The 14,219-nt window shown below is 35.8% G+C and overlaps 1 protein-coding gene across 3 annotated transcripts in view; it reads left to right on the forward strand.

Annotated features, from left to right (window-relative positions):
• ARAP2 (ArfGAP with RhoGAP domain, ankyrin repeat and PH domain 2) overlaps nucleotides 1-14,219 on the forward strand; it is a 190,175-nt gene that overhangs the window by 51,360 nt on the left and 124,596 nt on the right. For all 3 annotated transcript variants that reach the window (XM_077758955.1, XM_077758957.1, XM_077758956.1), the window contains exon 9: nucleotides 7,336-7,514. In XM_077758955.1, coding sequence (XP_077615081.1) covers nucleotides 7,336-7,514 — 179 coding nt within the window. The remainder of the gene's footprint in view (nucleotides 1-7,335; nucleotides 7,515-14,219) is intronic.

Below are 14,219 nucleotides of genomic sequence, written 5' to 3' on the forward strand. Positions count from 1 at the left end.
TAGATCATAGCCAATGTCATTCATTTACTTATGTGCCTCAGGCAGCATTGCGTAAAGTTGCAGGTTGCGTGGCCAGGAAAGCCCAAGATATTCTCTTCTTGACAGGGTATCGTGATGATCTTTCCTAATGCTTTGGTTTCCTCTGCCCAGAAGGTGACTGTCTGTTTCTTTGAGGTGCTTATCACTTTCCCCTTGGCTTCTCAAAATGAATTTCACATATGCCACATGGCTTGCATGTTAAGATAGACCATACTAAGTAAAGCTTCCAACCTGTGTGGAAATCTGTTTAGCCATATTTACTTACTGTAGTTAAAAGTTAAACAGACTTTAAGTAGAATGTATCAACCCACACATTTCAAAGTTAAGTGTTTACAATCCACCAGTGTCCTCCTGTGATATGTAGTTCATGTGTCATTCATATATCACATAATTGATAAACAGTATAATAATTGCATTAAAACTATGGTATACATTACTATTTGTTAAATAAACTTAGGTCTCTAAGTTTTAAAGCGTGAAAATACTGTTTCAGTAAAAACTGAGACTGTCCAAATGGAATTACCGAGTTATTTTCATTGAAAGTCATTTTTACATGGTAACTGACATTTTTAAAGATAACTGACATTTTTAAAGATAGATATACATAGGTGTGTGTGTAAATAGTGTATGTGTGTTGGTATATTTACTATGGGACCTTCAACAAGATGCTAAATGTTTTATTGTTTTTTTCTCCTTTTGTGAATACAAATGATTGATTACATTTTACTTTTTGAGAACTGAGAAATCAACCTTAGTGGCTTATGAATTATTTGACTTAATGAATTTTAAGCCAAATGAAACTTTACTTCAATCTAATCAAGAAGCAAGATGAAAGTTTAGAACACAAAGGGGAAATGGTTTGACATACTAGCAGAAATGAATTCTCGATTTTTGGTGAGAAGGTTCTGAAGGTCCTGTGTACAACATCTGCCCTTTGTCTCCCCAGTGTCACAATTTCTAAGCTGCTGTGTTGCCCACCAACATTGCTTAGATAGGATTACAGTTTAGCGTCTTTTTCCCACAAATTTTCAAAGGCTTCAATTCCCCCCATGTTTCCTAGAGCAGTATTATTATGCTGTTAGTTGAAAGTGAATTATATTGAGGTAATAGCATTTTAAAAATACTCCTCCCAAAATTAAAAAAAGAAAATTAGTTGGATTCATTTGTCCTGGAGCAGAACCATTGGAATTGGCCAGAGGGACTGTCATAACCACCGATAATCTTTCCAGCCTGTATTCCCCTGGCACCTGTGATCACACATGCAGGTGCGTTACCTCAAAAAGAAGTTGATGTTTTGAGTCGGCGGTTTGCATCCTTAGAAAAGGGCTTAGGGATTCTTAGTGGTTATCATTTGTGTTCTGGGCCATTTTCAGTACTGGCTTTCAGCCACAGTCTCCTGCTCCTGTCCACCTAAGCTTATTCTAAACCCGTTGGACGCAAGCAGCTGGTTTTCCTTTCAACTCTGTTTCCAGACAGCATTTTACAGCCCTCCAGTGGCAGCTGTGATATTGCAAAGCATTTATTTATTTATTTATTTATCTGTTTATTTATTAACATTTGGGTTAGAAACATACATTTCTCTTAGTTATTGTGGACAAGTAGACTTACCTGCCTTGAAATAGTCAATGATTTTAGAAGCAAGTCATGGAACATTATTAACTGGCTGGAGTGAGAGCTAGGGGAATTCTAAGTTCTTCATTGTTGGGGCAGCTGGAGTGGCTCAGTCGGTTAAGTGTCCTACTCTTGATTTTGACTCAGGTTATAGTATGACAGTTCGTGGGATCCCCATGTTGGGCTTTGCTTTGACATCATGAAGCCTGTTTGGGATTCTCTATCTCTGCCCCTTTCTGTCCCTCCCCTGCTCTCACTTTCTCTCTCAAATAAATAAACTTTAAAAAAAGTTCTCCATTGTATACATTGGTGGATTATTGCAATAGGTCACAAACTGTGGAGTCATTCTTGAGTCTTTTTTTCCATATCTCACATCCAGCCCATCAGCATATCTAATCATTTGACTTTGGAAATATACCTGGATTCTTCAGTCATTACTACTCTAATGCAAGCCACTGCCTCTCCCTGGGTTTTGGAATAACCTCCTTTGATCGACTGTAGGCCTGTTTTTCTGCATAGCCTGTCAGGGATCATTCATCAAAGAAGTCAGCTCACGTCCATCCACTTCAGATGCTGTGCTGTCTCTCCATCTCGCTGAGAGTAAAGTACTAATGTCCAAGAGCCCCTACGTGCTCTGGCCTCTGTGTCCTTATCTCCTCCTGTGCTCTCACTCACTGCATTTCAACAATTCTTCTGTTCCTTCAACATGTCAGATCTGTTGCCCCAGGCCATTGACACTGGCTGCTTTCTTTAACCTGGAATGCTCTTCCACCAGCCATCCTCCCAACTTGCTTCATCACTTTCTCTTTTTTTAGGTTTTTGCTTAACGATTTTGGTATGCTAATATAACTGGTTAGCAATTGCCTTCTTTCTGAGTGTTTTTCGAGTACCCATCATAAGAACTTATATTTCTTATGTCCCTCATCCCTTGCTTTATTTTGTTCCATTGCACTTGTCACTGTGTAATAGATTACATATCTTTGTTTTATTGCCTACTCTTTTGACCAGGGGGAAAACTCCAGGAGGCTAGGGCTGTGGTCTGTTTTGTTCATGCTTCCATTCCTGGTATTCAGAATAGGTCTTAGAACCTAGTAGGCACTTATTAACCTAGTAGTAAATATTTGTATGAATGAATGGTTATTAATTTCATAAACAGCCATGGTATATGCAGTTACTTTCTTCCTTAAAACTGATCATGGGTTACATTGAGGAATCTTTGGTTATATTATAGCATATCAAAAGTAAAGGTCAATCTAAACTGTTATGTTCTGTCACTAATCTTATACACAGCCCTTATGAGGTAATCCCTAGTATAATCAATCCTTTATGTTACTGATGAATATGCCTACTTCTACTTCTAAATGCAGTGGTCAGAGAATATTGTCTCTCCTGTTAGTTTTATTGTTGTTGTTTCTTACTTTTTTGGTTTTTTTAAAATGTTTATTTATTTGAGAGAGTAAACGTGCATGAGTAGAGGAGGGGCAGAGAGGAGAGAGAATCCTAAGCAGGCTTAGTGCTGTCAGCCTGGAGCCCGATGTGGGGCTCCATCCCATGAACCATGAGATCATGACCTGAGCCGAAATCAAGAGTAGGACACTTAACCAACTGAGCCACCCAGGCTCCCCTTTACTTTTTTGTTTCTTACACTAGTTGGCATTCATTCCTGAAAACCTCAAAAACTAGTTTGAGGGAATCATTATCTTTTATTTACATTCTAGAATAATTATAAGAAAGTGGTGATTTTGTTTGTTTTCCCTTTTTCCAGCCCAGAGTTCTATACTTTGAGCAAAGCCATATTTAGGTCAGAGCATATTCTCTAAGGAATAGTGCTTAGCACAGTGCTAAGATCAAGTTAGACACTAGGTAAATATTTGTTGTTGGAAAGAATAAAAGAACCTTGGTGTGAAGAGTAGGGAGGAGCATACTATCTAGTTTTGCCCAAGACACTTAGCCCAAGGGAAAAATCAGTATTTGACTCGGAATATTATGGCTTGCCAAAGCATGTTCCCCATGTCTAAGGATACACACATTGCACAATCAAATACCAATGATGCTTGTAATCTGTTTTATTATGTTAGAATTTTCCGTATCACTGTTTATCTCCATTGGCATAGATAATTAAGAATAGACGGAATGTTACTATTAATTCTTGTATTTACTCATGACTGTTTACTTCCTATTAGTAAATGAGGCCCTCAGGAGCTAGATAATAGTTCTAGGCTATAAGAGAACCATTTGTTAAGACGTAACCATAATACGCTTAAGTCCAACAGCCGCAATTGCCAGTTTCAAATTATTTTCCTGAGAAACTGAGATCTATAATAACAATAGGAGCCATAAACAGTTTGCCTACTTCATAAAGTTATGAGTTACCAAATGAAATAAGTCAGAGAAAGACAAATACCATGATTTCACTCATGTGGAATTTAAGAAACAAAACAAAATGAACAAAGAAAAAAGACAGAAAAACAGGCTCTTAAATATGGAGAACTAACTGGTGGTTGCCTGGAGGCAAGGTGCATCTGGGACAGGGATGGGTGAGACAAAGGGGATTAAGACTACACTTACCTTGAGCACTGAGTAATGTATAGAATGGTTGAATCCTGTTGTACACCCGAAATTAATAAAACATTGTTAATTATATTTCAATAAAAAAGAAAAAACCTAAGGTAGGTTTCTTTTCAATCAAAGAATATGACTTACATTTCAAACTAAATGACTCATGCAGATTAATACAAATAAAAAACATTCTATGCTGTTTACTTGGCAAGAATATTTTGTGTGAAACTAATGATCACAAGTAATAACCAATAGAAGTCTTGTTGTTGTTACTGAAAATGTAAAAAATTATCAGTGCACTCTGGATCTGTGCATGTGGATCTAAAATGTAGAGTACGGGCACTAGGGTGGCTCAGTCAGTTGAGCATCTGACTCTTGATTTTAGCTAGGTCATGGTTCGTGGGGTCATGCCCCTTGTCAGGGGTTTTCTCCCTCTCTCACTGTCTCAGTGCACCCTCCCTGCTCTCTCTCTCTCTCTCTCTCTCTCTCTCTCTGAAAAAAAAAAAAAAAAAAAAACTTTAACATGTAGAGTTAGTGCTGCATATTGACATTTACTTACTTGAATATTTTCATGTGCTTTAGTTTCTAATGATGCTGAGGAATTTGGATAAATAGTTCCTCCTGAAAATGTTATGCTGAGAGACACAGAGACCAACCGAGATCACTGAAGCCGAACCGAATTAAGGGAGTCTTTATTACTGGCCAGTACTATACAGAGTTAACATAGAATGCTAAATGTGTGGCCCTGAGCCCAAGGACTTAGGGCTTTTTATAATGAGCAAGCAGGCAAGTGGGCAGTACAGAAGCAGAATTGACCAGTTATTGTAAAAAGGCTATGAAGTGATAAAGAGAACAGCCCTTATCCTGGTGTGTAGGACAACATTTGTTATTTTGAAGGCAGGGTTTAGGGTTGTAGGGGAGTTTCAGGGAATAGCCATTATCTAAAGGACAGAATATGCAAACTGTGTCATAAATAACCATTAACAGGGAACATTAACCCTTGTCTTCTTACTTGTTTTTTTCCTTGCACCTGAGGATAGTCATGTAGTCCTCCAAGTGCAGGCCCAGAAGGTAAACTCTGGGTCAAGATGGAAGGGCTGAGGCTAAATTCATGTGCAGCAATACTCGGGCACTATAACCTGGGAGTTAGAGGTAAAGCCTTGTTGAATGAGGTTTAATAAATACTTTGGTCTTGGTCATTCAATGCACAACTGATTTTAGTAGTGTTGAAGGTGAGCAGGAATAAAGATCATTTAAAATTGAGTCTTAATTATAAAATAACTTTTCATTATTCGAGTGAGTAATTCGAATGCAAGGGTTCATGTTCGAATACAAGCAAGTCTAATATGGAGACTTCAGTCCACAATAGAGTAATTATGTCTAGACCAGTCTTTGATCTGAAATACTATCCCATTTTCCAATCTTGGGCCAGCTTATTTTTTCCTTCCTCTTCATTCTTGATCATTTTTCCTACCTGGAATTCTGTCTGTGGTTTTTTGTTTGTGTGTGTGTGTGTGTGTTTTTGTTTTGTTTTGGTTTGGGCTTTTTTTGCCTTTTCCCTTTTGCCTTGATAACTACTTCTCCATTTGTTTTTTGCTAGCCCATTTTCCAGCCTCATAGATATAGTCATACCTCAAGATTTGTCCATTTCATCTCCCTTTACCTTAAACGTGTATCCACTTCCATGGATGTTCTTTTGTGTAGGCCACTTCAGTCACACATTGTTCAGTCCACCTAGATGCCCCTGCCAGGGCACTGAAAACCTGGGGTGGTTTTCTCAACAAAATGAAACTTACATTCTTTGGTCAAGTCAGGGTACTAAGCTATCTGATAATTTAAACTTGTGTGAATACCTGTCAAACGTATTTAAAACTTCAACTATTTTTTTCTGTCCCTCAGTGTCTTGACCTCTCAGGTATTCTTTTGTTTCCATTTTCATTGTACTTCAAGCCTCTCTTCCCTTATTTCTGATCTCCAAGCTTAGTCTGCCTATCATCATGCTAATCATGTCACTTCCTTGCTAAGAATCGTGGCTTTTTTTTTTTCCCCCTCTGTAATAAAGTTTGGAGGCAAAATTCCTTACAGGTACTGCAGAAGGTGTAGCCATATTTCCTATTATTTCTTTGTGAGTTCAAAATTATCAGTATGCTTCTCTTTAAGTCCCTGAACAGATGTTGGTTCTTCCTGCCTTTGTTCTTGTGTTCTTTGCTTAGAGTTATAAAGTTCTGCTCTTCCCTCACCAAACCCCAGTTTTCTTTTCAAATGCTCCTTCTTCCAAGAACTAACACAGTCTTTTTTTTTTTTCTATAGTGCTGAAAACAATTGAGAGTTAAAATATTTGATTCTGTTAATTTTACACTAGCTGTATGACATACTTCAGCAAATCACATACCTCCATTGAATTGATTCATATATGATATCATTTGTATGACATTTATAATATTCTGTGTTCTGTGTTCATATCTAACTTGACTTATGACTTTGATTGCTCTTTGGGGACGAGATCAAATTTCTGTGCCCATGATGCAGTGTGTTATGCATAGTTGAAGGTCACTCCACTTTTGTAGAGGGAGAAAACTAAATTTTAATTTACCAAATGAGATGCTATTTTAGTTTGATGAGAATAGATTGAGTGACTATCAAGTCTGTGTACTTTTAGGCAGAGTAGGCTCTAAGTAACAGAAGTAAGATTTTCTGGGCATTTGAGTACTTTAATTGCCAGATAAAATCTGTTAACTGGTTTCAATATTACTTCTGTTAAAACAAAATCCAGTCTCATAAATAATCTATAAGAGTGCATCTTAAATATTAACATGGATTCAGATCACCTGGGGATCTTCTTAAACTGAATATTCTGATTCATCAGGTCCAAAGTGGAGCCTGAGATGTTGCATTCTAATAAGCTCCCAGGTGAGGCCAGTGGTATTAGTTACAGAACACCTGTGTAGCCTTATTTCTTTTCTCTTAAATAGGGCCATTGGCTCTGACTGCAGTAGCATTTAGATTGCAGTTGTGGGAAAGAATCTGTAAGTGATGTGTTACAGAGAGAATAGATCCTTTGCCATGTTTCTGTGTCTGTATAATTTATATGAGTATGGATGTATTTTCTCCTGTCTTCATTTTCAGAAGAGAGAAATGACTGGGTCAGCATACTGTTAAATGCACTGAAATCGCAGTCTCCTGCCTTACAGTCTCAAGCAGCTGCTGCACCTGAGAAATGTGGATATCTTGAACTGAGAGGGTACAAAGCCAAAATTTTTACTGTGTTAAGTGGAAACAGCGTGTGGCTTTGCAAAAACGAACAGGTGAGGAGCTATGTTACAGCAACTGGAATTTGTGGTTCCTTGATTGTATTAACAACTATGCTTCGTTAGACTTATTAGTGTCTTTACTTATAGGGTCTTGCTTTTGCCTTGAGTACTGCACTAAATATAACAAAGTGTTGTTTTGTAGAATTTTCTCAGTTCCTCCAATGGCAGGAACATAATCTACATCAAATTTGAGGTTAGACATCATCTTTTTAAGGGACTGACAAGATCATTGAAAATAATTTTTGAAGAATATTCCTTACCTGAAGTAATGTTATAAAACTACATGAGGTAATAATTAAGAACCAATTAATCATCCGGCTGTTGATGAAATAGGCTCAGTTCTGTACCTGTTGTTTCTTGTGTGATAGAAAATTTTAAGAGTAGGCACAGATGACATATTTTGAGTTTCCAGCATTTTAATTTATTTCTTTGAGCAGATATGTTGCTTGCAGAGGAGATAATTTACTATAGACAAGTAGTTCATATATGCATACACAAACACATACATGCCAAATATAAAATAGGCTTGAGTTGTTGACTTAATAGAGAAGTTAAGTGTATTGAGGAGACTGATGTTAAAGTTCTGACAAATTCAGTTAAATTTGATTGAATAGACTTTCTTTTCTCTGACCTATCTGGTTTTCAATATGTATTGGAAAATACTCCTTTTGTGGATTGAACTCTTAATCTTTTAGCCTAAAATGTAATAGATACTTAGTAATTTGTGGAATTACACAATGTGCTTTGGATATCTGATCCAAGAGGAACTCATTTTGTAATACATCATAATGGGTTATGATTAGCTGGGATCTAAATATTTTCATAACAAAAATAGAGATATAAATTCAAAACAAATGGTGGTTTTAAGAAATTAACTATAGATCTTTAAGGCATCTTCTGAACTTCAGCATGATCTTATTATATTTTTTGGATAAGATTTCTTAGCCAATTAACTGTAAAAGGCATCATTGAGCACTGTTGGCATATTAATAACTTGGATAGTTAGCATATTCCTCAAGAAGAATAGTGATGTACAGCTTATAATGTGTATGAACTGAATATGAACATTTTTAGCCTGTGAAGTAAGATGATTAAAACTTTTCTCATTGGAATGGAGTTTAAAAATGCATAATTCGCATTTATTGGTATGGAAGTTCCTCTGCCAGATTAATTGAGGTGTTCATATTTTACTTGCACAGACTTGATGGACTTCAAATATTAGTTTCATTGCTTTCTATTAGCTAGATTGTCTAGGTTTACATTAATTTCCTAAAGTAGATTTTTTTTAAAGTTTTATTAACATTCTCTATTAGAAGGAAGTTATATGAAATTATTGCTTTAATATTAGCAATTGAACATAAAAAACATAATGACTACCACCTGGTGAGTACCAGGTATTGTGCTGTTTAATTTATAAACATTTCCTTTTAATCTCACCCATAGATATAGGAGGAAGGATATTCTCCTCTGTATTTTATAGATGAGGAAAATGAGAATTGAGTAAGGATTACAGATCTTCATGCATAACAAAACCAGAAGTATATGACTCTAAGTCTAGCATCTTAGCCACTATACCAAACTGACTTTTTAAAATGTGTATTGAAAAGACCATTTCTGGCCTATAATCTATTGGAGGTAGACTAAGCTTCTTTCCTTGAAAAACTTAGTTGCTTAGGAGGCTTGGAGTGTGCATTCAGTATACATTCTACCAGGTGAGGTAGTCTGCAAGGTATACACTTGCTGAGGACACATATCCTGTCTTCCAGGATGAAAAGTTAGACAAGACCAGTGTTTTTAATGGATAGTGAGCCCAGTGCTTTATTAGGCTCATGCAGAAGTTACATAGAAGTGCAAAAAAGGCATCTAATGGAGTCTCGAGATTAGAAACAGTTCCATGTACACAGGTAATGAATATATACTCTTAAAAATGAAAGCATTAATGCTGGACCCCTTATCTTTGAGACATACACCTGTTTTCAGTTATGTATATTTAGGTTCCTTTTCTATGCACTAACGTGCCTTTACATACCCTTAAAGAATACATACTGTTGCTTGTGTATGTGTTATTTTTAAAAAGTTGCATCATGATATATGGAGCTGGGTCTTAAGGGACTTGTTCTTGAGTCAAGTCTTGAACTAGTTGGCTCAAGACTGAATGGACAAATTAAGGAAGGCCTTCTGTGTTTAGGCCCTAACTTACCATTCCAGTTTCATCTGTGTTACATCGTGGTGTATCCTTTTCTCCAGGGGAAAGTTGCCCATTGGTTTTTTCACATGGTTGAACAGATTGTGTGAAGAACTTGGGTGATGTGCTAAATGGGGAGTCTTTCTCCTGAATGCAGAGAGCTTTAATAATGCTTGCATTTAGGAAAAGCACTAAAAGATAATTGTTCAAAGCAACTTCTGAAAGTTTTAATTGTACAATCCATTAAGTAATCTTGTGTTTTTTTAAATATGGAAGAAATCTACTTATAAAAATGTAAGAAGTGTTACACCGGAAACATGTCAATTTTAATTCTCTAATAAAAATAAAAAGTAAAAAGTAAGAGGTGTTAGCTTTGAATTTCTATATCTAAGTTTGGATTGGATCTAATTTGGTTACATGCATCAAAGCTAAATTATTTTCATTTTTAAACTTTTAAAATAGTGGATTTATTGCCCACATAACTTACAGTGTGAATAGAATTTAAAAAATAAGGAAAATTGACCTACACTACCCTAACATATGAACTATTTTTATTTTTCTTGCCTCTGTTTATACATATTTATAGTAATTTACTCAGGAGGTCATTCCAGAGAGAGTAAACAGTTGGATAGAGGTGGAAAGGTAGCATATGTTGAAGAATTATTTAAATGGAAGGTGAGACGTTCATTTAGAGCAAAGGAGATGGACAGAGTAGCGTTCTGGGTTTTCATTCTTTCTCTGCTACTAATTGGTTCAGATAATTAAGTTAATGTCTTTATGTTTAAATGATGTCATGTAAAGAAGAGAGATCGCTTACTATCTCTGAGGCCATTATTTAAGTTGAGTGTTAAAATTCCAGCTATCTGGGCTCATTCCAGACTGTAGACTTAGAATTTCTGGGGATGGAATGTTGGAATTCACATTGTATAAAGCATCCCATATGATTCAGTGACATGTGATCCAAAAACTACACCACACACTGAAACACTGGTCTGAGGTTTCTGTGTTGTTGGTTTTTTTTTCCCCCCTTTAAAACATGATAAGCGTTTAGGTAAAGAGAGCAAGATATTTTGGGATTGCAAAATGGGTAAAAATAGCCTGGAAACAACATTGGGTGCTTCATCATCCTTCAACTTGGGATTGTTATACTTCTTTTTGTGATTAACTTTCATTTTTAAGTATAGCTTTTTTCTCATTGAACATTTTGAAATGTTCAATGTCCAGCATTTAAGTGGAACGTTAAGATGATTGGTATTAGTGGTAATGAATTTTGAAAATTTGAAGAACTATTATTAATTGTGCATAGTTTTGAAATATAGGTACTGGTATTTATTTATTTTTGCTAAAATCTCAATTTTTAAATGAAATTACAGGTTTTAGCTTATAAATCCTAAAATAACATTTAATTTTTTCTTTCTTAGCATAAACTTTTATTGCCAAAGTATGATCTAGTGGAGTAAACTCCATTTGCCAAGTCAGCATAAAGGGGACAGTGTTTGGAAAACAGTTTGAAATTGTTTCATTTCCCATAAGTTCTTTGAATCTGTCTGTAAGTGTATTCTAATTTTATGGATTATTTTTAGTCCTTTCCAGAGCTTTCTCTCTACTTCCAAAAGGTTTCCTTAAGATTCCATGTCAAGCATCCTTACAAATATATTTTCAGTAATTCGCTTTTTCTGGATCTGTCCCTTCTACACAATCAGTAGCTTAAATTTTCTAAGTTAAAATAGCTATTAGAACAGGCTGTCGTAATTACTGCCTTTTTAAAGAGACATGGTATAATGGTAGCAAGGGGAATGCTAGTCTTGGTCCCCTCATGGACACTGTCGTGTCTCAACTCTGTGGAATTAACATGGACTTTTCACTTTCCCAGTTGCTCCCTTCAGAGGTTCATTATTTTCTTTCACCTCTGCCTCTCCCTTTCATTCATTAACAGATTGTAGCAGCTGGAACTTGCAGAAGCTCTGGAGTGAGTAGGAGAAATGCCTTAGGGGATCTTATTTCTGTGACAACCCCTGCCCCTCCCCATCCCAGGTTGTAAAAAGTAGAAGAGAACTATGAAGAGATATGTAAAAACATTTGTTAGAGAGGACTTTTCCAAAGTTGAACCAGACACAAATTCTCTACCTAATTACTCAATTGCAAAACACTGTGGCGCTGTTATCACATAAATTACATGTCATTTCTTTATTTAACATCATCTCACAAACGCAGTGTTTAATTTTTACAAATATTGTTCTCTTCTTTGTCTCTGCTTATGTTTTATATGCCTGCAATGTATTATAATTATGATCATTTTTTTTCAGTGTTTCTTCAACTTTGTATAAAATGAGCTGGGTGTTTCAGATTGTGTAGCTTATACTGCACTTCTCTGTATTTCTGTATTTGTCCATTTTGCAAAATGGATTTTTATTAGACACCGTCTCATTTCTGAGTGCTGCTCTGGGCTCTAGGGGTACAGTAGGAAACCAGAAGATGCTTGCTGTTTAGGATCTGACCTTCCAATGTGGATAGCACACATAGTGGTAAATAAATAAATGAGATTTCTGGTAGCTTTCTGTATGTAGCCTTTTTTTAAATGACCTTTTCCTAAAGAGTTGTTTGCATTTAAAATGTTGTTCGCTACATGAATTGGGTAACAGTTTTATTTTAACCTGAAACGTGTTATAAATTTTATATTCCTAAATTGTGTGATTGTTTATTCACTGCTGTGTCTACAGGAGTTTCAGGCCAGTAGCTGACACTCAGTAAACATCTTGCAGAATGACCTTGTTGAATTTGTGGTCATTTACAGTGCTTTCTTGACTACAGAGCTTATCATTCTTTTCTTTTTAAAAAAATTTTTAAAATGTTTTATTTATTTCTGAGAGAGGGAGAGACAGACAGACAGTGTGAGCAGGGGAGAGTCAGAAAGAGAGGGAGATACAGAGTCTGAAACAGGCTCCGGGCTCTGAGCTAGCTGTCAACACAGAGCCCGACCGACGCAGGGCTCGAACCCACAAATCCTGAGCTGAAGTCAGACGCTTAACCGACTGAGCCACCCAGGCGCCCCAAGAGCTTATCATTCTTTTTAAATTTTGTTTTTAAATTATTTTCTGTGAATTGTCTTTTGATTTTCCTTCTCCATTTTTTTATTGGGATTTTTTTGTCTTTTCTGATAATTTCTTAAAGCTGTTCGTATAAAAATACATTAATCACGTCATTTTCTGTAACTGCTTTTCTGAGCTATGCCTTTTCATTCTTTTTATTGTGTAGGAATTTTGTTTAAACAGCTTTTTATTTCAAAGCAGATAGATTTTTCTATGTTTTGGAAAATAATTATTTTGTGAATTTATCTTGAAATGATGCGGACATAGTATATAAGTCAGTATTTAAGATTTTAAATGAGGTAATAAAATATGAACGTACACTGAAGCGTACTGTTGTATGTAGTGTAGTACGTATAGTAATAAAATATGAACACACACTGACATGTAGTGTTGTATATACATGGTACTGCTGTTTGAATGAAATTTTTGCAAATGGATGTGAGGCAAATTTAAGATAATTGGTTTTGGTTTCCATTTATTAGGTTGTCCTGACAGCCAGTTTCCCATTTTCTTTTTTCTTTTTTTTTTTTTTTGTGATGAGTTTTTTTGAGAATCATGTTAATATTAGTGAATTCATTACAACCAGATGTCTTGCTTGGTGGGTTTGTGTATCCATTTAATGATAATTGTGGCATTGAAGTTCTAACTATATAAATTCACTTGATTAAACATTCTCAAATCAGGGTATAACAAGAGACTCATTGCCCCTTGCTCCCCCTACATAATGTTCCCAGTGTCTGGCCCAGGAATGAAACTCTAATAGAATTTAAATAGACCTCATAGGACTGTGGGTTGAGTGGCACAAAAAGAAGCAGCAGGGTGTAGGTGGTGGCCTCAAACTCTCTGGGTTCTGTATCTGGCCAAACTCTGCATCTGGTGTTTCCCCGGAAATTTGGTGCCAGTGTCATACAATGCCACATCTGTTTTCAACAAATGTTTAAGCACCAAGTTCTTAAATTTCTGGCATGGAAACCTGGCATCCAGTATTTCCAAAAATAGGTTTGAGATTTTAGCAAATTTGGGGTTAACAAACCCTTCTTTAATTGTTCTGTTTGGAGTAATTTTATTTTTTGTATTTTGCTCTTTCACTATGTAGTTTTAAAATGTAGTTTTAACCAGGTTCTGTTCTAAAAATTCACACAAATAACCCATTCCAGTATCTTGGTAACTATTTACCATTAATTATGATCTGAGTATATAGTATAGAATCATTGGGTGAATGCTTTCATTACTATAAATAAAATGGAAATACTTTAATTGAAGACAAATTCTGTGTTTAGAACTCATAAATAGTCTGGATGTATTTGACCCTAAATTCCTATTTCACTCAATTTTATTATAATGCTATATAAGGTAGATATTACTGTGTTTTTATAAATGAGGAAATAGAAGTGTAGATAAATAACTTGGCAGTAGTCATACAGC

Source organism: Crocuta crocuta, unplaced genomic scaffold (genome assembly GCF_008692635.1).
Source record: "Crocuta crocuta isolate KB4526 unplaced genomic scaffold, BGI_CrCroc_1.0 scaffold223, whole genome shotgun sequence".
Taxonomy (NCBI): Eukaryota; Metazoa; Chordata; class Mammalia; order Carnivora; family Hyaenidae; genus Crocuta; species Crocuta crocuta.